Raw genomic sequence first — 26,020 nt, 5'->3', positions numbered from 1 at the left:
TTCCACGAAATTGTGTATGTTTATATAAATTAAGCTTCGATTTATTTTTTAAACTTGTGTATTTGTTTCTATACTTTGAAGTATAGGTCCTGGAAGTAAATTTCTAGGAGTAAAAAAACTTATATAAAATAAATTATGAAGTAAAGTTAAACAAAACATTGGCAATAGAATTATTGTTTTCATAAATAAATTATGAATATAAAATAAAACATAGGATAAGCAATAGAGTAATAAAATATGAAAGAAACAAAATATAAGAAACTAATATGGTGAGGATGTATTGAGAAGGTCCGCCATGAGTGTTTGCTTGCAAGAATGTTTGTCGTAAGGATGTATTGAGAAGGAGAATATGGTGAGGAAATGTAAATAAAAAGCCTTGTATATATATATACAAAAAGGTGTGGCGCTAGGGTAAATAATGATAACTAATCTCCATCTTTATTTGCGTATTGAACATTAATATTGATTGTCCATCACTTGCCATGTTCATAATTCAAATTCACGTCGGATTCGATGGACTATTAGTCTATTATAAAAACAATTACATATATTGGTCAACGTAAATAAATTAAAACTCAATCAATGTCGATGAATAAACGCATGTATGATTCGGTTTCGACTGTAATTTCCCATTAAAAAGCGTATAATATTAATGAGTACGCTTAAAATAGGAATTAGTGTTATATTTAGCTCAAAACATTCCTAATTCGACATTAATTTTCTATTACCAAAATCAATTATATTAATGAGTATGTTTAAAACAGGAATCTGTGTCATCATTCCTAATTTTGAATATTATGAAGATCATTCCTTGTGTTTCAAAAAAAATGAAGATCATTCATTTGCACACAAGTAATGCTAATTGACAATGTATAATCGATTTTTGGAATGTTCAGGGTGCGGGAATAAATGCTATAATTGCAGAGCGTTTGGAAGGCATTCTTGATAGGGTACATTATTATGAAGTGCATTGTATTTTATACCATTTTAGGAAAAAATGTATCTAGCGTAATTTAAACACCCGACGTACAGTGGACAGATTAAAATTACCTGCATAAAAAAAATCTTGGACCATGAGAACTATATGAACTTTAAAATTTGCTCTGATTCATCCACATTATATACGGGGTCCCCCTCTTTATAACTTTTGAAGATGTATTCTTCAGTATTTCATATTTAACGGTGTAAATATTATATATTAAGTTTAAATAAAATCTTCTGAACAAAATATATTAATTTGAATAAAATCCTCTTAACATATATGGTTTTTTCAATTTTTAAGTAAAAAAATAGAATTTTTGATTCAAATATCATAGATATATAATATATTTTTAATATGACTATTTATTAAATGATATCATACTCATATGTTTTATGATTATTTGCATCTTTCTATAATAAAATTTAAAACCATTGATCTTTTTTAAAAATATGAGATGTTTAATAGTTTTAATAATTTATATTATTTTTAAAAATTCAATTCAAATTGTAAAATTAAAATATTAATCTCTCAAAATTTATTCTATGCAAATAAAAAATATAAGTATGTATTTTATATAGTATATTGTTTAATTTAAACAATATAATATATATATATATATATACATATATACATATACATTGATATAAACACCTATTAAATAAGACTTCTTACTCATATAGTTTAATAATCATTTGTATCTTATTATAGCAAAAAAATTAGTCATTGATCACAAAAGCTTATATGAGAATTTTAACAATTTTAGTAATTTATACTCATTTTAAAAAATTCAAAATATAACATGTACGAAAAAATCTAAATTTTTATTATATGATTAATGTAATTGTGTAATTTATTTTAATAATAAAGAATCAAACAAAAATTATAGATGTTATATAAATTGTTAGCAAATCTTTATTATTCAAAATTAGGTAATTGCCATATATGTTTTAATTATATTAGGTAATTTCGTAGCTTTATTTAAAAAAAGAATGGATAATAATTTTATCACATTAATAATTAATATCATGGTTAGTTTAATGGAAACTATAGTTTATATTTAGATGAAAAAACTTATTTTTCTAGAAACTCTAATAATATTTTTTCTAAGAACTCTAATAATCATTTGTCTGACGACATTTGTTATGCATCAGATGTTGTAATACTTTTCTTTTAATATATAAGAGATTTTATATCATGTATCTCAATAGATTTGTGAAATAATGTCTTGGTTATGATCACTTTGTTTCATATGTCTGTCTTTTGTATGTAGTATATTTAACATTTTAACATAATGTTTGAGAAAAGAGAAAATAAGAGCAATCGGTTTACCCAAATATCACAATGTATGCTGCATATATTATGATATTTTGTAGAATCTAACTAACCTATGTATGATAAAATTAGTTGTTATATAGTTCATAAACGAAAAAAAAAATTCATCATGACTGGTATATAACTTAAGTTCATGCTTATAGTGATATCATTATTTCAATCAACAAAGACAAACCAAAAAGTTAGACTAATGCAGCTGTTGTCCAAAAAAGGACTTAGAAATGCAGCTCACAACTTCGAAGGGCTACGCAAGTAACATATCGGGCAAAGATCGTGAATTAAAGTTATATACATCGAACAATCCCATATTTTAAAATTCAAAAAAAATAAGAATCGTGGGGACGTCGTATCCAAGATTCGGATTCAGATTTGTGATCGATTGTGAAAATAAAAAAAAATGATTAGAAATTTGCATCTTCATTATTTTCACGATTAGAAAAACTATACAAATGGAAAATAAAAATTAATATTTAGATTTTCGTTATCATCGTACAAGATCCCGAAAGCACTGTCACTGACATAAAACACCAAGTTTCTTACCAGTTTCCAGAGAATCAACACCAGGACCAAACCACTCACACACAACTTGTTTCTTAAAATATAAGCAAAATAAAATCACATCAAATCAGCTCTTGATATTTCGTTATCTTATATATCCATATATAAATTAAAAACTTAATATTATATATTCTTCATACATTCATATTTATGTCTTCTCGATTTGTCAATTGTCCCTTTCTTCTTCATCTGTACGTTTGTCTCTGCCTTCTTTAGGTTTCTCAGTTACTTCGCTGCACAAAGCATCAATGGACGAAGAGCTTCATGTTTTAGCAGTAGATGACAATCTCATTGACCGTAAACTCGTAGAGAGAATTCTCAAGATCTCTTCCTGCAAAGGCAAGTTATATCATTTTTTGTTACCTTTTAAAATTAGAACCAAGATTACCTCTGAAATGTAATAATTGATTCTTTTTTGCAGTGACAACAGCAGAAAATGGGCTTAGAGCATTGGAGTACTTAGGCTTGGGAGATCCACAACAGACTGAGTCATTAACTACCAACAGTGTAAGCTTAACCTTCTAGTTATTTAATACCCAGACTTATGTGTAAATCCTATGAGTTTTGTTACATTTTTTACAGGTTATGAAGGTGAATCTTATCATCACTGATTATTGTATGCCAGGGATGACAGGTTTTGAGCTTCTCAAGATAGTAAAGGTGTTTAAAATTTTCTTATTAGGAATCATGAGTCTTTTTGAGAAAATTCAGAGATTAACATTTTTTTGCTGGTTTCTATGTTTTTTTTGTTTATGTTATTGACAGCAGGAATCTTCGAATCTTAAGGAAGTACCTGTTGTGATTTTGTCATCAGAGAACATTCCTACTCGCATCAATAAGTAAACTTATTATCTCTCATGATGAGACATTGCTCTCTTTATTGAGTCGGTGGTGAATTGAGATTCTATTATTTTCTTGGTGATATTTGCAGGTGTTTAGCCAGCGGGGCTCAGATGTTTATGCAGAAGCCATTGAAATTATCGGATGTAGAGAAACTCAAGGGTCATGTCTTAAACTGCAGGAGCTGAAGATCTGCCTAATCTCAAAAGCTCGTAGAATTCTTGTTGATTTTTCTTTTTTAGAATAAATGAGTTTATTTAAAGATTGTGTTCCTAAACAATGACAAAGACCGTCTTGGCTATCTCAAAACACTTGCTGTTTTTTTTTTATATTTGTGAAAAAAACAAATAAAAACGAAACAATAAGGATCTCTATGAGTTAATTAGTTTTATGAATTATAAATGTTGTCAGATTGTGAGGAATCTTAGACCACAAGAAACATCAAGAATTCAACGAAGAAACAATAGATAGAGTCTGAATTCAAGATCAGAAGTTAACCAAGTAAACAAGTTGGAACATAATAATTATTACTACATTTGGATGTGAATTTTTAATTAGGTTTTATGTCCGTAATAGAATCCATCAGACTACATTAGAACAGTATAAAATTAAAAGATTTAAAGATAGATAAATAAGACAGCCTAGAACAATCCATGAAATACTCTTACGTTTCTTGCCGCTAGGTTTCTTATTGTGATCATCACTGTGACTTGTGTGATATGTCTTCCTCGTCACCAAACTCTGAACCAAGTCCTTTAGGGATCCATCGACATCTTTTTTATGATTCTTGGCCATTAATTTCCCTGCGACATCAGCTGGAGCGATCTTTGTTTCCCTCAACAAAGACTCGATTTCAAGAAACAGAGGATGAGAATCAAGATCCAAGTAGTTCTTGGCTAGAACCTCGAACGCCCCGACACAAGTCGATCATATCCCATCTATGAAGTTCAAAATCCCAGAGAGTGTGACCCTACTCTGATTTAGATCTTCTTGGCCTTTCTTTCCATCTTTCTTGCTGAACAAGCCTGTTTTTGTCTTCCTTCTCTTACACGTTAGGTCTACAGAATAATCAATGTCTTTAATCACAATACTGAACTTGCTTGATGTTGCAGTGAGAGGTTTCCTCAACTCCAAGTTGTTCTGCATAGCCGCGATTGACCATAGCCGCGAGTTTGAGATCTTAGATACTATAGTTCAAACGATTGACCATAGCCGCAGTCATGGTGGATTTACCAGTCCCTAGTGGTCCATTCAATAGGTAGGCCCTTTTCCAAGCTTTCCCAGTCTTCTTGTAATACTCTTTTCTAATTCTAAATGCCAGTCCCTAGTGGTCCATTCTAATTCTTGCTTTTCTTGTTTTTTTTGTACAGAATCCCGATTTTGTCAGAATCCCAGTTTAAACTAGGGTTATTGGTGAATAGCCTCATTTTCTTGTTCTTGGCCTCGATTTTTTCCCTTCTTCCATCACATGATATAAGATCCGGTTACAATCTCCAATCCACGTCTATGGAAAGTGAGCTTGTGAGTTCTGTCTCCGTCAGTACTAGTCATAATCTCTCACCAGACATTAATTAATCCTTTGTATACAATGGATGATTTAGAAAATATTATCGTGGGGGGCAAAAATTTCAAACCTTAAATAATATGGACATTTAACTCTATATTGAGATTTTATGGGGGCAAACTTAACCAATCTCTCCAAAAAAATATTATAAACAGTAATCAAAATCCATTTTTTTCTAAAATCCATAGGGGCAGAAGCCCCATCCTTGTTGGCTGTACATTCGCCCCTGTTTGTATATGTCTCTGACTTTAGTCTCGTCACGTATCAAGACTAGACCTTTGCTCTCGTTAACTTGCATGCCCAAAATCTTTAAAGAGAAAAGCAAATGAATAAACGAAGGGTTTCATAAACAAAACAATGAATGATTGGCCTCCAAAGTCTTACTTATAATTTTTTTTTCACTTGTCTGATAGGCCGTCTAACCAAAATCTAACTCATCAATTTTTTTTAACATATATACAAATTATTCTAATGGACCTGGTTAGCTATCTCCATAATAGATAATCCACTCTGTTACTATCAACATAGAAACAATTTTTATCTACTTACAAATAATATATGTCGGACCATATTTTTTTGGATTCCTATTATTTATTATAAAATATATATCCTATCTTAAAGTTAAGAAACTAGATAACTAATCTATTGTTTTTTAAATAATGAATTCAATTTATATTATCACTAAATTTAAGTAAATAATAAATTATAGTTTATTTATTAATATAAAAATTGTATATGCCTACTAATTAGTATATATATACAAATGTACTTTAATCCAGATACAAGAAACAAATTCTTGAAAACCCTCGTCGTATATAAAATAATATAATTCTTATAGATAAAGTATTACAATTAGATATATAATATATATATATATGATGGAAAATGTTATTATTGATATTTGTATGAGTATAGTTTTACAGGTTATATCAACAAACATGTAAAATATTTATGAAATATAAAACTAATTGAGCAAAAGATAAAACACACTTTAAGTTAGGGGGCGACTGGTTTTTCCGCTACCACCAGCAAACGCAGCTTTTGCGGTTGGTAGCGGTTGTCGGCGGTTTGCAACAATCACTCAAATCGCTCTAAACCGCTTCATACCGCTCCAAATCTCATAAATTCAAAAGCTGGCTTCAGCTAGCGTTTGCGGTTGCGGGCAGTTGCGGGAGGGTAAAAAAAATTTCTTTTTTTTGAAACAATATATATACAAAAGTAAAAAAATTTAATAAAAATTTTAAAATTGAAATTATGAAAATATTAAAATATATCTATTATATTTTAATTAATATTATAAAATTTTATAATAAAAACAATTTCAATAAATTTTCAAAAATTAAAATTATAACTTTCTAAATATAAATTTTATATTTATTATAATTTTATGATTTTTGATATTTTTATAATTATATTAAATGTAAATATTGTTAATTTATTATTTAACTGTTATCGCATTTGGTAGTTAACCAGTCATAAGTCACCCGCAAACGCACCAATTTTTAAACGCAGTACCAGTCGTGCAAATCTCTTAAAACCGCTAGAAACCGCAACCGCCTGCATCTACAAACTCCCGCAACCGCAACCGCAGCGTTTGAACCAGTCATGCCCTTAGGCTTGGCCTTTTAGGTACTTGTTGGGATATGGGTTGGATATTTTGAATTTTGGTTCTAATTTATATCACATCCTAAATCTCATTATGGTAAATTTGTAAGTACATATCATGTTCAGATATAACACATTCGTTTTGGTTCTAATTTGTATCACATCCTAAAACCATAAAGTAACCATATATCGTTCGTATTCGGGATATATTGGTTTGGTTTGGATATATCTAAAGTTAAATCCAAAATTTAAAAGCAAAACATAAAAAATAAATACTTTTTTTATATAGAATTGGGAATTTAAGATATTTATTTAAAATTTAAATATTTAATTTTAGATATAATTTCAAAATAAATATATAATTGAATATTTTAAGTACAGATTTATGTTTCAAATATTTATATTTGTGATTAATTTGGAATTCAGATGTTTTTTTTTTGAATTTTCGGGGTTTGAGGTTTTTTAGGTTACCCATTCGGGTTCGGCTAATAACACTTCGGGTTCAGATATATTTTGTACACACTACAAGACTCATACTGGTATTTCTTACACTTTGGATGGTACGGATCGGGTTTTTGGTTTAGATTTGGTTCAGACTTCGGGTTACGAATTTTATGACTATGTCTACTTTAAATAAAAAAAGCGATTATATAAAGTTTTCATTAAAAATTATCACATGCTTTGAATATGCAGTCAAAATCTAGCATTGACTTAAGGCTTGACTGGTTCAAACGCAGCGGTTGCGGGAGTTTGCGGATGCGGGTGGTTGTAGTTTTTAACGGTTTTAGGAGATTTGTACGAATGGTTCAGCGGTTAGAAATTGGTACGTTTCCAGGATACTTATGACTAGTTAACTACCAAATGCAGCAGCGGTTAAATAATAAATTAACAATATTTACATTTTATATAATTATAAAAATATCAAAAATCATAATACTATAATAAATATAAAATTTATATTTAGAAAGTTATAGTTTTAAATTTTTTAAAATTATAGAAAAATATTTTTATTTTAAATTTTGTAATACTAATTAAAATATAATTGATATATTTTAGTATTTTTATAATTCCAATTTAAAAGTTTTATTAAATATTTTTATTTTTTATTTATATTGTTTAGAAAGAAAATAAAATAATATTATCCTCATGCAACCGCCCGCAAGCACAAATGCTACCTGGAACCAGCTTTTGAATTTAAGAAGTTTAGAAATATTTGAAGCGGTTTAAAGCGGTTTGAGTGATTGTTGCAAAAAGCCAACAACTGCTACCAACCACAAAAGCTGCATTTGCGAGTGGTAGCGGAAAAACCAGTCATACCCATTTTACATCAAACGTTCTTTTCGTATGTTTGACTTTATCAGTTTTTCTCCCCGCAAAATCCACTCATATTCTACAAGATCTAGCACTCCGACATTTTATGTAAGGAAATACCTTTTGGCCAGGCCAACTAACCATCGAACCCACTTTTTACCAAGAAACAAAAAAAAATCATTTGAGAAAAGAAAAACAAAAAAGGATAGCTTCTTATTATTTTTACATATAGCATCTCCAACAACTACTTTAAAACTTCAAATATAAAGCTTTATGTATTTTAAAAGCAACCCTAAAATCTCAAATCTTAAACTTTTGAATTGTAAAATATTATATTTGAGATTTCATTGTTCAAAACTTTATATTTGAGGTTTCACTCTTCAAAACCTTATATTTGGAATTTAAAACTTTAATATCTATCATTTTAGTCCTTATAACTTTTATATTTCATAAATATTTCAGATGTAAATACCGATTTAATTCATAACTGATATATAACTATTAAATAGATTAATATATTATTTTAAATTTATTAACTGATCATATATAAAAGCATTACAAAATAGTTATATTGAGTAATTTGATATTTTATTTGTAATTTATGATTTAATATAAGTTTTTGAGTTATTATTTATTATAACATAGTGTTTTATTAGTCAATATTGCCACTACTATTACTTTAATATATACTAGATCTCAATCCGCGCAACCGCTCGGGTTTTTGTTTTTATTTATTTTTATATAAATGTTTTGTTTTCAATTCTAAATTAGTTTATATTATACTATGTGTCAACCAATTTTTAAAACATAATAAATTTACGTTATATGTTTTTCATTGAATAGATTGTTTCAAACTTTCACATGTATTTGTATCTTTTTCTATATATATATTTTTGGATTATTATTTCATTATTAAAATCGTAACTATATATATACAGATTAGTAAAATATTGTTTTATTGTCATATTCGAAGATATTGTAACATTTCCCAAATTTAGAAGTTTTTTTTTAAATTAAACTTTTCGCTTCATAGATTTATATTATCGAGTCAATAATTAAACATTTAGTTTTTGTTTAATTTTTAAAATAAACTATATAGTTTAAAATTTGTTTTCATTGGTTTAAGGTAGTAAAGATTAATCATTGTTAGATAATATGATTTTTTTTATTTTTAAAAAAAATCTTTATAATTTTAAAAGTTACATCGACAAATATTTAAATATTTAACATATCGAGGTATAGTATTACAACATTAAATTATATCTATTTAATTTATACTATTTATAAATCGAATGGATCGTCTATTCTTTAAATCTAATTATTGATAACCCAATAAAAAATTTTGGTAGGCCCAAAATTTAAATGATAAAATTAGAGATTAAATGTAACATGACTTTCTAGGAATAGATCTATTAAGTTTATTTTTAAAAAAAAAATCACACATGAATCAAAGTTGTGACTTCTGTTTTAATATATAAGATTTTATTATATAATATTTTTGATAACTTTAATCAGTTTGATTAATATGGAGGATTAAAATGAAAATATAGATTATTTTAAGGTTAGATTTTAGGTTTTATCATTGAATAAAACCTGCATCATTAAATTCAAATTTGAAATTCTTTCAACCTTAAATATAAAGTTGCTTTTTTTGGAGATAATTTATCTACTATAATAGTTCTATAATGAATGCGCAACAGTTTACAACACTCTAGTGAGCGGAGCGAGCGAGGCCACCTACCTGGTCCATTGGAATGTAAGTGAGTCCAACTAACTTTGGCACAATTTAGTAACAAATTTCGTCTGTTAGGTAGTGAAACCTAGCTAGTATATTTATATAGGATATACAGCATTGACCTATATTATGTAAAAGCCACTGATGTGTTGAGCGATCAAAAAACTGCTTTTAGAACACGTATTTGTAGCTGCAGTTGAAAAAATAGTGGGTCATGAGAATCCCCTCCAGTTGCAAGAACAAGGCACTTGAATTCAGCAGTGGGGCATTCGGCCTCGGGCCGGTAAAATATTGTATTACGTTTTCTAATTTGTCTATAAGTTTGTGATAACATAAATGAAATAGTAATGATTTAATTAAAGAACAAGAGTATATTAGGCTTTTAATGGTTCTTAACATTTGAGCAAAACTATACTAATATCTATAATTTCATGAAACCTTGTGAGATATTTAGAAAATAAGAAAATATTTATTATATAAATAGCCCGGTTTCTACAGTAATGTTGATCACGCAATTATTTCAACATTTAAATCCCAAATCTATTCCTAGACTTCCAAGAATGCCTTTTTAACGTTGAAAAGTGTACACTTATACAGTAAGTCTGTGGAAATTCAAAAGAAGACCGTGACTTAGTCAATGTGACTGCTTCTTCTTCTTCCGCGTAACCGCGTTAATCAAAAAACTTACCCTCGAAAAAGGTTTAGTAAATTGTCGGACAATAAGAAACATACTCTGAGTGCACCATCATTTAACATGTTCTTATAGTTTTATTATATTCTTATCACAATGATCAACTATCTAGAAACGTGTTTGTCATGGAGAAAGGTTTAGTTTAATCCATGATTTGGCCAATATGTCAACATACAGAAAACTGAAACGAGCTTACGTTTTGTAATTGGAGATTGTCTTACGTACGTCGCATTCAAAAATATTTTATAATCTTTGATTTTTTCAACGAAGATATTGGAATTAACATATAATCTACTTTTGCTGTGTATGTGTGTCCCTAGTGTCTATATATGTGGATGTCACACAAACATATCGATCAGAGATCACGAGGAGAAGCAAAAACCTAATTTAGGTAAACAAGAAACAAGTATTACACATATATAAAAGGGTCGAAGTACAAATTTTATAATCAACGATGGAGGAGATAATGTCAATGATCTTCAGCGGAATCAATCTTGTTAAGGAGCTCGAGTTCAGCTTAACAGCACAAGAGTCGCCAGAATCTCTCTCGACTTCTCTCGGTTCAGTCTCCACTCTGTTCGGAGGCGCCAACGAGCGGTTAAAAATCCTACTTGCGAGGAGGAACGCTTACGTACTGACTCTGCCTGAACCAAAACCAGTTCCAATGTCCGGTTTGGACCAGATGATGATGCAGCAGATTGAATATGATCTGATGCAGGACTACAGTTTAAGGGAAGGAGTGATGCAAGGCGTGAAGAATATAGACTCAGGTCCGAGTTGCGGATTCTCGACTCCAAGGCCTCGAAGAAGGTACGTAAAAGATTAAGCATCCGATCTTTTACGTTGTAATGGAAGAAACACATACAAAACATTCGAAGACTTCGATTGATTACTTGGTGCGCAACAGAGTAGAAAAGAACATATAAAATTTATACGAGTTTTTTTTTTGTTTGATATGCTTCGTAATGCTGAAGTAATAAACATGTAGAATAAGTATATATGTTTTTTTGGGGTGCAAACGTTAAAATGAATAAGTCTACGTAGTATATAAGTATATACAGGGCGAAGCCACGTTAAGTAAAGGAGGGGCAGTTGCCCCTTAAAACATTTTCTAATTCAGTGTAATTTCTTTAAAATTTTAGTTATGCCCCTGTTTGCATATTATTAGGCTAGTTTTCATCATTTCCCCGGATAATGTTTTCTATAAATTACGGACGTGTGAATATTGAGATATATATCATATATATGTTATGCAATGTGAATGTATATATAGGAAGAAGGATGAAGAAGAAGAAACGGTGTTTGTGGCGGCGGCGAGGATGGGGAACATGGACACTCCGCCGGACGACAATCACACTTGGCGTAAATATGGCCAGAAGGAAATTCTTGGTTCTAAGTTTCCTCGGTAATTATATTTACTAATTACAAAATGATTCGTTATTTACGTAATAGAGTAACAGTACGTTCGTTTATTTTTATCTTTTAAAAATGTTTTTGTTAGTATACTTTTGAATTCATCTAATCAAACATGGAGGGACACTTGAACATCAGAACTTTTGGTTACTGGTTAGTTAACTAAAGAAAGAAAATTCACATTTTCTTAAGACGTGGGCATACACTTCGTTTAGTTGCTTAGTTTTATTCGTTTTTTCTTTAATTTTATAAATATCTTTAACCAATATAGAACCAAAATTTAGGGCGTACTATCGGTGCACCCACGAGAAAGTATACAAGTGTCCGGCGAAGAAACAAGTGCAACGGCTTGACGAGGATCCTTACACGTTCTGCGTCACTTACCGTAGTTCACACACGTGTCACTTCTTCACCACTTCCCCTATTTCATCAACAACCGACACCACTACAACAGACGGTCATTACGGTTCCACCGTAGTTAAGATGGCCGAAGCTTTGTTCGGCAACTTAGACTCGGTTGTTCCTTTTGGTGAACCCTACTTTAACTACCGTAGCCTCTTTCACGGAAGAGGCGGCGATGGGGATACGTGATATACAAGTTTTTACGAGTTAGGCATGTGCATTGTGTTCAAATAATTAATTTAAATTTTTAGAGGGTTCAAAATTCCTTTTAAAAAAAAAAATTATATCTATCGAGTTAGGCTTATGCATTGTATAAATTAGCAACCGAGTGATATGTTATTCGCATCCTGTAACAAAACCGCAATATGAGTTATTGTCTTTCTGAACCGCAATATGAGTTATTGTCTTTCTGAACCGCAACATGGTTAAATCAACCTCCTTTTTGTCCCTAGACTAGAGCCTAGGCTATTCTTGGTGGTGGATATACAATCTCCACTTTACCTCTTCCTAAATAACCATTGGCCTATTAAAAAAAAAGAAGTCTGGTCTATAGAGAATAGTTTCACTACTTTGCTTATGAACATGAACTCACCTTTTGAGAAAGCAGATTGGATTCACTTTCTCCTTTTTGAGAATACAACAGGAGAAAAACAGAGAAATTTTTTAGAAAGAATTCTAAGAGTACTTCGTCCAACGACCATGGCCTCCGGCGAAGTACGTCGACGCGCCGATACTGTCGTGCCGTCACGTGAGACTATATTTCTCCAGCTTTTTCCCGACGACTTCATTCTGACGAAGGCTTGCCGCCGTGCCAACACCATCATCCGAGACTATTTTTCTCCAGTTTTTCCCGATAACTTCATTTTAATCAAAAATGAGCAAAATATATTCCGGCGAGGTTTAATGTGCTTTGTAAATGACATTTATCATGAACAAGTAATACATGCTCATGTCAATTTCCACTTGTTAAGAGACCACACTACTCATGGATCTTTTAGACAAAAGGAAAACAGAAAAAAGTGACAATTATCATGGAGCTAACCAAGTGGTAGTAATTTAGTGATAATTTTTTTGGGATTTGGTGCCACGTCAATTATGGGTTCGATTTCCTCAGAAAACTAAATTATCACTATTTTGTTAGTCTGGGTTTGGGCTTCGTCCAAAGTGGTTTACATGGTTTATCGTAACACATGATCGGTTTACTCCCTGATAATAGTCGGAAAGTATTCAAACTCAGGTGAAACAGTGTAATACGTTTTCGGGCTAATCCATTTTATATCACTAAATGTGAGCTCACTGTATAGCCAATAGGATTTATATTGGGAGATCTAGAAGATCGATCCAATCCAATAGTCAATATTAGGATATACATCAATATATTAGAATAGAAAGTTTATCATTATCTATTATATACTATTCCATATTAGTTTAGGAAATTAGTTTGATTTATTCTCTATATAAACTATGCATCTTGTAACATTATTTTCATGAGAGTTTAATATAATTCTTCCATAAACACTTTTGTGTTCTTTACTCTCATCAATTTGTCATGGTATCAGAGCCTGAACAAAACTAAAAACATCCTTATTCTCGTGTTGTCTTGCAAAATCGCAGAACAATCACTTCTCATTCAAAAACTTCTTTATTCACGACTTGAAGAAGAAGATTTTTATTCAATCATAGTCTTGGTGTCTTTGCAAAATCGCAAATCATCAAACTTATTCTCTATTCCTTTGTTTCTCGATTTGAAGCAAGGAAAATTCATTCAACAATTCACATTCATTCATCAACTTTCGTATGGCTATTAGCTCACGAAGATTCAGATTTCTTGACGGCAGTCTACCGGCAGCCGATTCACCCTACCGTGAAGATTGGAGAGCAAACAATCATCTCATTGTAGGATGGATAAAACAAACATTCAACCAAAACTCAGATCATCTATCTCGGCTTGCAAAATCGCAAGCTATGGGACATTCATCAAGCTTCCGCAACGATTAGTGCATGAGCTACTTCTACCACCTAATTTGAAGATTGTTCAATCTCATACGTGTTACCACGTATGAGCTTGAGGGAGGGTATTGGGAGATCTAGAAGATCGATCCAATCCAATAGTCAATATTAGGATATACATCAATATATTAGAATAGAAAGTTTATCATTATCTATTATATACTATTCCATATTAGTTTAGGAAATTAGTTTGATTTATTCTCTATATAAACTATGCATCTTGTAACATTATTTTCATGAGAGTTTAATATAATTCTTCCATAAACACTTTTGTGTTCTTTACTCTCATCAATTTGTCAATTTATCAAAAAAAAATCTCGGAACTCACTGTTAAGGCAAGATATTTGTGGTTTTCTCCATAGGCTTTACGATATTATCAACTTGATGAAATGACTAGTTAAGCCCATATTAAGCATACGAGGGAGGGCCAATAAAAAAGAAACTAAAACTACCTACGCATGGTAGTGAGTGATTGTTTAAAGTCTTCATTTTCTTTTGTATTAAGGTTACATCACTAATGTAAACTGTGGACAAAAGACTAAAATAGCCGCACACTGCTCGTTGCATTAGTTTCCCTTGCGGCCTTGCGCATGCTAGTTTTTTTATTAGTAAGAAAAAGAAACAGAGAACGATCGATAGCGTAATCAACCACTTAAATTCAAAAACCTTAATTTAAGGGTAAGGGATTGGACCAAAAAGGACCATTGCTAAATTTATGTCTCCCCTTGACATGCATAGATAGATGCCTTGCACTCATAATTATTAGGTTTTACGCTACCGAGTGATATGTTATTTGCATCCGATAACAAAACCGCTCAACAACATATAACAATTATCAAAATGATAAGTTGTACAACAATATAAACATCATTAAGAATATTTGATTGTTGTTGCCGGTTACTTCCATTGGTGACTGGCAAATGATCTATAATATTCTTTAGTAAGATTAGCTAATGACTCTTCAAACTCCACCGTTCTTCTAAATCGTGGAGTTAAGAATTTCGACTTCTATAGTTTTTAGGATAGAAATATTTACAGTACTGACAACATGTGTTTCGTAGTTGAAGATTCTCTATCTTAATAATATTGAGTTTGTGTTAAAAGATAATAATATTGAGTTTCAAAATGAGTTCTATGGCTGAAAGTAACAAATTCTTTATCTATATTAAAACTTGAATTTGAGTTTTATGTGAGTATATATATATATATAATGACTTTTTTTCAACAAATATATTATATGAATTTGAGTTGTTTACCGTTTTTGTTAACAGATTGGTTTTGATAATTTATACCTGTCAAATTGATTAATAATAAAGTTAGATGAGAAACAAAACTATATCTGTAAAAATAAATATTTAACTGGTTTTAAAGCCATTTATGTTCATAGAAAGATGAAACACGAAATCCTTACATAAACAAAATTTCTAATTAAAGAAAAATATTGACAGTTTTTAACTCATAAAATGTATATATTCGCTATGAAGAATATATATGTTTGATGTCCCACTATAAATTTCATACTAAATATATGTAGTTAAAAATTAATTACCCACTAATTTCAGGTTTCAAATTCAGTTTGCAACTTGATCAAAATGTTAAAAACCAAGAAAAAGACAAAAAAAACTTTTCCTAATATAGTTCATTATAGTTTTGTCTCTAATGAATGTTGTTTTTTCCTCAATTCTACCAACAATGTGACCCCCTATTTAATGCATCAACAAAAATAGTTGCTTGTTATGATCATAAGTACATATATACAAGTAGTATATATGTAGATAATCATGGATCTTTATGTATATAGATATAGCTTGACTGATTGAATTATGATGTTTAATTGCTAAAGAGAACCAAGAAACAAAAGAAATGCATATATAGATTCAACTATGTTTACATATCCATACCCGTCATGATTGGAGATGCAATTGTATGACTAAGAGGAATAAAAAAGAGGAGTTATTTTGGGTTTAAGTTTGGTATTGATTGCATGATCTTTCTTTTTCTTTTTTTTTTTGTCACAAGCATGATCTTTCTTTTTCAAAAATGAGATTCTTAATTTTATTAATATTAAGGGGAAAAACAAAGTAGTACCATACTAATTTGTATTAAGATATTTTCTCTTTATAGTTTCTTTTATAAATCTAAAAATGCTAAAAAGATGTTTTCTCTTTATAGTGTCGCTTGTTTAGATTTTGTATCTATTAAATGTTTTATTTAACTAAAACTGGTTTGAATCCCAAATTAGCTATTCATTTTCTTTTTATTTGTACTACAATTTCATTTTTATAAACATGACTGTACTTAGACATAGTTGTATTTATATATATATATATATGCATTTCTCTTGTTTCATGATTCTTTTTAGCAATCAAACATCCCAGCTCAAGCAGTAAAGCTCTACACATAGTACATCTATGTTAGTAAAGTTCCATTAATAATAATAATATTATTATTATAAATATTTGAATATGTCTCCATAATTGTTTACATATATATATATATATATATATACTCGCATATATGTATTTATCATAATAATCAAATACTTCTATTGCTGCATGCACTAGTTAGACAGTAACATTGGTAGAGTGGTACCGAATAAATTCTCTGTACTCGGGCATATTTGAATAACATGAATGATAATGATGTTCAGCGAAAAATGATAAATTAGTTAAGAAATGAGAATACAAAAAGAGAGCTATATAATGAAAATATAGATATTACATTCGGTAGACTATAATAATGTAAAATTAAGCTAGATTCAAACATGGTTCGAAGTAAGAGAGCTGCTCATTATCGTTGAACCGGAAATCGCTGCCAACTCCAAAGATCCGTGGTATCCAAACCATAAATAGATGCACTAGTTTCACCGCAACCATAAATAGCCTCATGATGATGATGATTATGTTCCTCTCCAAACACCAACATTTCTTGCCACACCAATTGCAAGTCACTCTCCGTGGACGAACCATGATGATGGTTATCTTCCTCTTCATTCATCGAGGTCCTCAAACTAGGACACTTGAACTCTTCAGAATCCATGATGCCGTCATCATGATGAACACAAGGATTGATATTTGGTGTTACTTCGTCCGTGTCGCACGTGTGGTTTCCAATGTATGTGATACTGAACATCCTGGGTTCGAGCTCTAGCTTCTGTACTTGCTTTGTTGCCTTGCACCCTTGAGTGTATTTATGTGTGCACCTAAAGTAACTTCTGCAAAATATTAATGAGACAAAGAAAAATTTAGATCAAATGTCTATATATGTAACAACTAACCAGACAACATATATGGTAGATATAAATGCCTCCACATATCATAATGCCCCAGGACATGTCACATATGAATATTTATACATACACATAAATATTCATATATATGGCTAAAAATCCCTAAAAATAACCTTGGGAATTTGGCATTAAGAATCTCCTTTTTTCCATATTTCCTCCAAGAAAATGCGTCCTCAAGTAGAGTTGACTCTACAGTCCACGTGTCAGCTCTCTTTCTGTTCACAATGTTGTAAAATTTATAAATAAAAATATTTGACGTTTGATGTAATTACTGTATGATCAAAATAAACAAAAGACAATAAAAAAAGGTTATATAATCTATCTATAGACTATCGCTATGGTATATTAGAAGGAAAAAAATGAGACATGAGCTGATAACTTTGGGTTTTACTAATACCACACCGTGTCATAATTAGCTAGGATTCAAGCTCTTGCGTTTGTGAATTTTAAAGTCACAAAAAAAAGTAAGCGAGAGAAGTTAAAACTTACTTTCTCTTGTAGCATCCTCTTTTACCCTTGACGGGTCCCAATCTTTTCCGACTATCAACGGAATCCTCAAGCTTGCCGTCGTTGTTGCAGGAAGCATTTTGAGAGCCTTCAACGGCGGTGAAGAGAGAGGAGGGGATGGGTTCAAAGGAATCAAGATCAGAGATTGTGTCACTAAAAGATGCCGAGATTTTAGCCACGAGATCCCCTGCTGCACCACGACCCGACCCGTGTTGAGAGAGGAGCTGTTGAAGCTTAGTGGCCAACTCATGGCCTTGAACGAGTTGGTCCATAACTTTTAGCATTATTGCTTTGTTATTACTAACAATATCCATTTTGGTTGTAGTGTTTGATGGGTTTTATTTTTTCCTCTTTTGGTGTGGGTTATATGACTAAAGGGAAGAGAAGTGCGTGTGTAAATATAATGGAGAGAAGAAACTTGTAATAATTAATATTTTTCTTTTCTTGGATTTTCTTTTGATTTTTAGAGGAAGAAGATGTGAGGAAATGAGAGAGATGGCCAAAGGCAAGAGAGTGGGATGAACTTATCCACTCATTTGCTTAGGGGAGCATCGTGACGTTTGATCGAGTGACGCCGGGGCGATGACATCACTCTTCCCTTGGTGAGAACGGAATAAAGAGTTTTACTTACTTAGTTATTTCCATAAGCCAGTTGATAAAAAAAAAGTTATTTCCATAAGCCTTAGATCAAAATTCGTATTAGTCACGGATTGCATATCATTTCCAAATGATCCAGCTCTTATATGATATAGTAAGTGATTACATTACTTGAATATATTTTGTATAGTACCTTCCTTTTTGTCACATTTTGAATAGTACTTTTATGTGTAACAATTACTCGTAGTCTGTTTGCTATTACTCAAATCGTATCCGAGATAATTCTATCTAGCTAGTTCAGATAGATTTATGGACAAAAGTTTACGATCAAATTATTCAAATATGAAAATTGCTCTGACATAACATAACTGAATTTTGTATTTTTCATATATTTAAAAGCGTTTGTTTGTCGGCACAGCTTATTTTTGTCGGCACAGCTTATCGAAATTAATTAGACTGATTACGTAAAATATAACATCTGCTGATTTCGTGAAAACGCATTACTATTTAGCATGATTTTTTTATACATTTTGTCGTAATATCATAAGTATATTTAAAAGGTGTACGTGGTAGACTCACCGGTGACTGCCCTTCACTATCTCAATGCATCATCTTACAGGTTCTCTTCGCTTCGTGATGCCTAGTTGCTCCAGTGGCCCCTCGCTGTCCTTTAACCACGTTTTAATTAAGAATTGGTGGTACTTGATTAAGTTGATTGGTAGTTATGATAACAAAATAGTAAAATAAGTTTATACTTTGTAGACGTTTATCAATTTTACGGTTATGCATGCACATTTGTTATGCCTAGTTGTGTTGTAAATTCGGATGAGTTAACACAGTGATTTTTTTAAGGAAAATTGAAATTGAGATAAATACCACTTTCCACTAGTGTAGGTATATTTACTAGATTTTTGTAGAAATATATATAGTCTCTTAAAACTGAGATTTTATATTATAGTTATGTAAACATGATATTTTATTTTTCTTATTTACACCGTAATATCGGTAGAGAATATTTCATTACTAATTCTAGTGTTTTTTTAGAAATCCACAAAATAGTTTAGCCACTCGACAACAAGTTGCTATGCAAATTTAATATTAAAAGTCCAAAAGGAGTTGTTTGGTTTTCAGATATTTTGTTTCTTTATCAATCTGCCACTATAAATATATATATTTGTAGCCAAAAATAATTTTTCTAAGAATTTTTTTCCGTTACAATAATATATTTTTTTATTATTGATGATTTAGTTTCTAGTTCTTGTGTGCTATATGTTTTGTTTTTTTTGGTAAAAATGTCCTCATGTTTTCGTCATTTGATAAGTTTTATATTGGTTTCAGATAGGGCTGTTCAATATGGTAAAACCGAACCGTACCGAACCGAACCAAACCGAAATAGACAATATGGTTTGGTTTTGGTATATACCATATAAACCGAATGGATATAATTTTATAAAAATCGTAGGATTTGGATATGGTTTGGTATATAACCGATTAAACCAAACAAAACCGATTAAAAATAGAAACATGTAAATATATATCTATTTTATAACAATACATGAAAATATATTTGTTACATAAGTTAAATTTGTGTTAATAACTATTACTATAATTTTATAGTAATAAAAAACCTTAATTTGTAAAACATTTGAACTATAACTAAATAACAATACGTCGCAATTCAAACATCTTATTTTCTAAGTCTTTTTTTTATCTTTTTGCTTTTTTTAGTCTTCACTAAATTAATATGAATATTATAAATTTGATGGACAATAATTAATGGAAAATTTTCAATTGATAAAGCATGACTTTAATGAACATTAAATATGGAAGAGTGGAAAAACTTTTCTTTCATGTTTTTGTTTTGTTTCATATTTTTATTTTCAAAATTTCAAGCTTTGATTTTAGTTATAGATTTGATTATTTTATTTGATGGTAGAAGCATTTTTACTTTTTGGTTCATTTATTTGAACATGTAATATATTTTTAATAAATGACGGTGTTGACAATATGACTCTAAAATTCATATAATATGATCTCAAACAAAATAATTATGTTTTTGGTATAAAACCGAATAAACCGAAAACCAATGGTATATAAACCGAACCGAACCGAAATAAATATGGATTTAGAATGGTAGTTATATTTTACTAACCGAAATACCAAAAACCGAAAAAGACCGAACCGAAACCGAACCGATATCCGGATTGAACACCCCTAGTTTCAGAGTATATTAGCATATGATCATTGTCAATTTTTTAAAGAAAAATTGTTATATTAATTACCGCCAAAAATTAACTTTAGGATTTTTAGATTCTTTTATTGTGAAGTATTTTAGTTACACTAATTGAACTACAAACGTTTGATCACTGATCAACAAATTATTGTAGAAAATACAACAATTTATTGTATAAAATGACAAATTTAGGAAATAATACTGAGGGATAGCTGCCATACAGGACCCCTCCAAAAGCCAATAACTCCTGTCCAGATTGGTGGGCAGATTCGTAAAATTAGATTCATTATAAATGCTCTTAAAGTGTAGTTGTTGTGTCTCAACTTTTTTTCAATAATTCAAAATTTGGTTGTCAAGCCAAAGTTCAGTGTAACATAAAGCAGTTGGGAAATTCGTAATTTAAACTACATATTTTATGTTGATGTAATATGTCTACATCATTATTTAATTTATTTGACCGGCATTTTTCTATTTTGAAAATATTTCTCATAATGCATTGAATTGTTAAATGATCCAATAAAGAGTAGTAATCTGTTCGATAACAATATATATATATATATATATATATATATATATATATATATATATATATTTCAATATTAGGAGATTCGAAGGTGAATCCGTAATCTTCCTAAACTCAAAATTATAATATATAATATTTGTTTCGTTCCAGCGGTCAAAAATATACATAATTGGAGTTCTAAAATTATTAAAAAATAATATACAATTCTTCAAATGGGTGATGATGGGAAAAAGTCAATAAGAGAAGAAATGTTTATAAACATTTAGAACAACTGAACTGTTTTGTTTCATTATATTTATCAAAAAAAAAGTTTTGTTTCATTATTTCATTTTAAATTTAAAACAGAATAATGAATAAAAATATATAGAATTTTTTTTAATGTTATCCTTCTATTTTAAAGTAAACTAGATTGTAACTTGTATTTTTAAAGCGCGGAAATAATTTTTGTAATAAAATATAATTTAAAAATAAATATGTTTTAACAATTTTATTTTAATGTAATTGAAAACTATATATATATATATATATATATATATATATATATATATATATCTAGTTATATTAAATATGAAATTATATAATATATTATTTAATTTTGTGTTTAGTTATTTCAACTAGTTTCGTTATGAATTTTTAATAATTTTTGCTAAATAAAAATAATCCATCAATATAATTTATTTTGTATTAATAAAATTATTTTGTAGTATCTAAACCTGCTAAAAATAGTTATAACTATTTAAAAAAATTTATATATTATTTGTTTTATTCAATTGTTTGATTTATTAAATAATTTTAAAAATATTAATTAACATTGTTAAAAAGGTAAGACAGTAAGTATTGTGTTGATTGAAAACATATTTAGTAATATAATTTTGTTTTCCATAATTATTTTTAATGAAGATCTCATATTTTTTTAATTACTAATGACATTTAATATATTACAATATATCATTAAAGGTTAAGTCGAAATGAATGTTTTTGTTTTAATACAAGAGATTAATTTTATTCTATTTAAGAACAAAGCCGAGATAGATTTTTACTGTAAGTTGAATAAAAATGAATAGTAAAGTAAAATTGGAAATGCTCTCATTTCTCACTGAAAAATTATGTCCACTTTTTCCAATGCATGTTTATCCTCTTAGAAACATTTTCTTAAACCATTTTGAGACATACACAGATTTTTAAGTTTTTTAGCTAATGGACACTGATTTTAGCCACGACCAACGTCAACTTAACACTGACAGTTTTGAGAATGTCCCACCTTTTAATTGTCAACAAAGTACTATAATTTTAGGATTGGTTCTTAAATTCTTTTGAAATATAATAGTCATCAAGTTGTGTGTAGACTACTATTGTGTCTGTAATATATGTACCCAAAAGAAATTAATGAGGGGGCTATACACGGATAGCTACATCGATGGATTAATTACTACAAGACAACGCCACCAGCTAATGAGACTAGGCCTGGGCATATTTTCCGGATCCGAAGATCAGAACCGGTAATTACCTAAAAAATCAGATTTTGGATTGGATTCGGATATAGGAAAATACCCGGTCGGATAAGGTTTAAAATCTGGTCGGGTACCGGATCGGATACGGGTATTATCCGGGATTCGTACGGATATCCGAAAGATCCGAATTAAACCTTAATTAAGATAACCCTAGTAATCTATTATGCTTGTTTTCATTTTAGAGATTAAACTTTGCTTTGGTTATATTAAAATGGTTATGTTATTTTATTGTATTGTAATTTTAGTTATCTTGTTTATGTTTTTTTCGGATATTTAGAATATTTTTGGTTTTTTTGGATTAAATTCGGTTCTATCGGATTAAATAGTTTGGTATATTCAAAGAACCGGACCGAATCCGTTAATATTTTGGTTACTACGGATGTAACCGGATCCGACAGGTACCGAACCGTATCCGAACCGTAATTTTAAATTATCCGAACGGTACCAATTTCTCTAGTTCCGAAATATCCGAAATCCGAAAAAACCAATCCGAATCCGAACCGGTTATCCAAATGTCCAGGCCTGTTTCTGCATGTTGGACCTTGCACTGTATACTTACAAGTAATAATGTCATAACTATTTCATATAACGTGTGTTACTTGATTTAGAGCAAAGTAAAAGGCTGATTCTCCATAGTCTCTCAAATAATATCTTAGTTAAATTTAAAATATAAATTGGATCAATTAAAATGACACATGTTGAAGAAATCTTTCTATTTTTCTTGAGTTTTTTCGCATGAGATGTGTATCTCTCAAATTCATTATTTTCTTCCTCATATTTTCTACTTGTCTCATTTTAATTGGCAATATAATTTTGTTAAGGTACTATCAATAAACATATTAGGGTTTTGACATGACTGTCATTATGGCGCAGCGTACGAATGGGTGAACGGTCGATCTAAGAATTTAGGGTTCTTCGAGACCTGTTCTTGGATCGATCAAAGGTTTCTTTCGATAGCTCTTTGAGACCAACTTCCTGTTTTGATGAATTTAATCAAATCTAAACAAGGGATAAAAGCAAAGCTCTTCTTATTAAAATCAAACGTGTCCTACAAGAAACCATATGCTTTGGTTTATATAGATCTCCAAAGACACAAACCGTCATTGGAGTAGGATAAACTAAATACGTAAACTTTCTAGATAATGATAATAAAGGAAAATCCAAACTAGATAGGAAAAGGAAATAAAACCGAAATAGGAAAACACTTCTAAGTTGCCGCCAATCTCATGGATGCTCCTGCATCAGGTCCCCCGACGTTAGAAGGATTCGACCCCGAATCTGTCACAGTATCAGCGGCAAGAAAGGGAGATAGGTATTTGACGTTAAAAACATCAGATGTGTTGATGTCTGGAGGTAAAGAAACGCGGTAAGCATTATCATTGATCCGTTCCACAATCTTCAGAGGTCCAATCTTCTTAGCACGAAGCTTGTTGTATTGATGAGCAGGCATCCGATCACGGGTAAGGACGGCCCAAACCAAATCCCCTGCATTAAACACAAGACGACGACGGCGAACATCCGCAGCAGCTTTATAGCGGGATGTGGAAGCAGTTAAGTTGGCCACGGTCTGAGCATGAACATCAGTAATGGCGTCCACAAATGTCAATGCATCCCCATGGACACGAGTATTGTCGGGAAGGGAAGAAAGGTCTGTGGGAGCACGCGGGACAATGCCATAGTTGATGACAAAGGGACTGAGACCCGTGCTGCGATTGATAGCGTGATTATGGGCAAATTCAGCCTGTGGAAGTCGCTGATCCCAAGTTTTTATAGCATCACCAACAAGACATTGTAAAAGATTCCCGAGCGAACGATTAACAACCTCTGTCTGACCATCCGTCTGAGGATGATAAGCAGAGCTCATATCTAAACTGGTGTTGAGTAGTTTCCACAAAGAACGCCAGAAGTGACTGAGAAAACGCGAATCCCGATCAGAGACGATGGACGATGGCAAACCATGGAGGCGATATACCTCTCGAAAAAATAAAATCGCCACTTGAACCGCATCTGTAGTCTTCTTACATGGTATAAAATGAACCATTTTTGAAAATCGATCAACGACCACAAAAATAGAATCAAAACCACGTTGAGTGCGGGGAAGACCAAGGACGAAATCCATACTTATATCAGTCCAAGGTTGCGTTGGAATAGGCAGAGGAAGATATAAGCCCGCATTAGAAGCCGATCCTTTGGCCTTTTGACAAGTGACACAGCGCTCAACGAAGCGAGAAACATCCCTCCGCAAAGATGGCCAAAAATACGAAGCTGCCACCAACTGGATAGTGCGATCGCGTCCGACATGTCCCTCATTGTGTAACTCGGTGATTAGCTGTAGACGGAGGCTTCCTTCAGGAATACAGAGCTGATTGCCGTGAAAGAGAAAGCCATCTTGCAGCGTGTAGTCAGACGAAATTCCATTCTTGGCATCTTGAAAAATCTTCCCAAAAAAAGGATCATCCTCATACTGGCCGAGTAATGATGAGAACCCCAAGACTTCAGTATGTAAAACCGCAAGAAGAAGTTGACGTCGACTCAGGGCATCCGCAACCCGGTTAGACGTCCCAGCAGTGTGTTTGATCACAAAAGTGAACTGTTGGAGGTATGAAATCCATGCAGCATGGCGAGATGAAACCTTGGCTTGACTATGAAGATGTTTCAACGCATCGTGATCAGTATACAACACGAACTCCTTATGAAACAAGTAGTGGTGCCAATGTTTTATTGCTTGTACCACAGCATAAAACTCAATGTCATAAGTGCTGTATCGAGAACGTGAACCTGCCAATTTTTCACTAAAGAATGCAATAGGGCGAGAGTTTTGACTCAAGACTGCTCCAATGCCTGTCTTAGAAGCGTCAGAATGAAGTTCAAAGACCGCGGAAAAGTCTGGAAGAGCGAGGATTGGCGCTGAGCTCAA

At 31.1% G+C, this 26,020-nt stretch overlaps 4 protein-coding genes across 5 annotated transcripts; 3 read left to right on the top strand and 1 right to left on the bottom strand.

Moving 5' to 3' along the window:
- The first annotated feature begins 3,120 nt into the window (after positions 1-3,120).
- On the top strand, positions 3,121-6,472 carry LOC106449204 (two-component response regulator ARR17-like). Its single transcript, XM_013891004.3, has 5 exons — positions 3,121-3,211; positions 3,294-3,379; positions 3,455-3,532; positions 3,638-3,711; positions 3,804-6,472. Exons 1-5 carry the CDS (start codon positions 3,121-3,123, stop codon positions 3,898-3,900), a joined length of 426 nt encoding a protein of 141 aa, XP_013746458.2. The 3' UTR covers positions 3,901-6,472.
- A 4,516-nt stretch (positions 6,473-10,988) lies between these two features.
- Positions 10,989-11,649, top strand: LOC125608085. The gene has a single exon (XM_048777944.1). It carries the CDS (start codon positions 11,073-11,075, stop codon positions 11,442-11,444), a length of 372 nt encoding a protein of 123 aa, XP_048633901.1. The 5' UTR covers positions 10,989-11,072; the 3' UTR covers positions 11,445-11,649.
- A 219-nt stretch (positions 11,650-11,868) lies between these two features.
- LOC106449205 (WRKY transcription factor 55) lies at positions 11,869-12,622 on the top strand. Its single transcript, XM_013891005.3, has 2 exons — positions 11,869-12,023; positions 12,316-12,622. The coding sequence occupies exons 1-2, from the start codon at positions 11,869-11,871 to the stop codon at positions 12,620-12,622; spliced, it is 462 nt and encodes a 153-aa protein (XP_013746459.2).
- Positions 12,623-17,088: 4,466 nt separating this feature from the next.
- LOC106445333 (probable WRKY transcription factor 70) lies at positions 17,089-18,741 on the bottom strand. 2 transcript variants are annotated; one of them, XM_022717934.2, is made up of 3 exons: positions 18,222-18,741; positions 17,846-17,947; positions 17,089-17,657 (listed from the first exon to the last, which is right to left on the bottom strand). In XM_022717934.2, exons 1-3 carry the CDS (start codon positions 18,551-18,553, stop codon positions 17,234-17,236), a joined length of 858 nt encoding a protein of 285 aa, XP_022573655.1. In that variant the 5' UTR covers positions 18,554-18,741; the 3' UTR covers positions 17,089-17,233. The 2 variants fall into 2 exon arrangements, with proteins under 2 accessions (XP_022573655.1, XP_048633900.1); XM_048777943.1 differs by having other exon boundaries at positions 18,218-18,621.
- Positions 18,742-26,020: the final 7,279 nt, after the last annotated feature.

The sequence above is a fragment of the Brassica napus genome, chromosome A4 (genome assembly GCF_020379485.1).
Source record: "Brassica napus cultivar Da-Ae chromosome A4, Da-Ae, whole genome shotgun sequence".
Classification (NCBI taxonomy): Eukaryota; Viridiplantae; Streptophyta; class Magnoliopsida; order Brassicales; family Brassicaceae; genus Brassica; species Brassica napus.
Note: the sequence above shows the minus strand (reverse complement) of the source record. Positions and strands in the feature narration are given on the sequence as shown.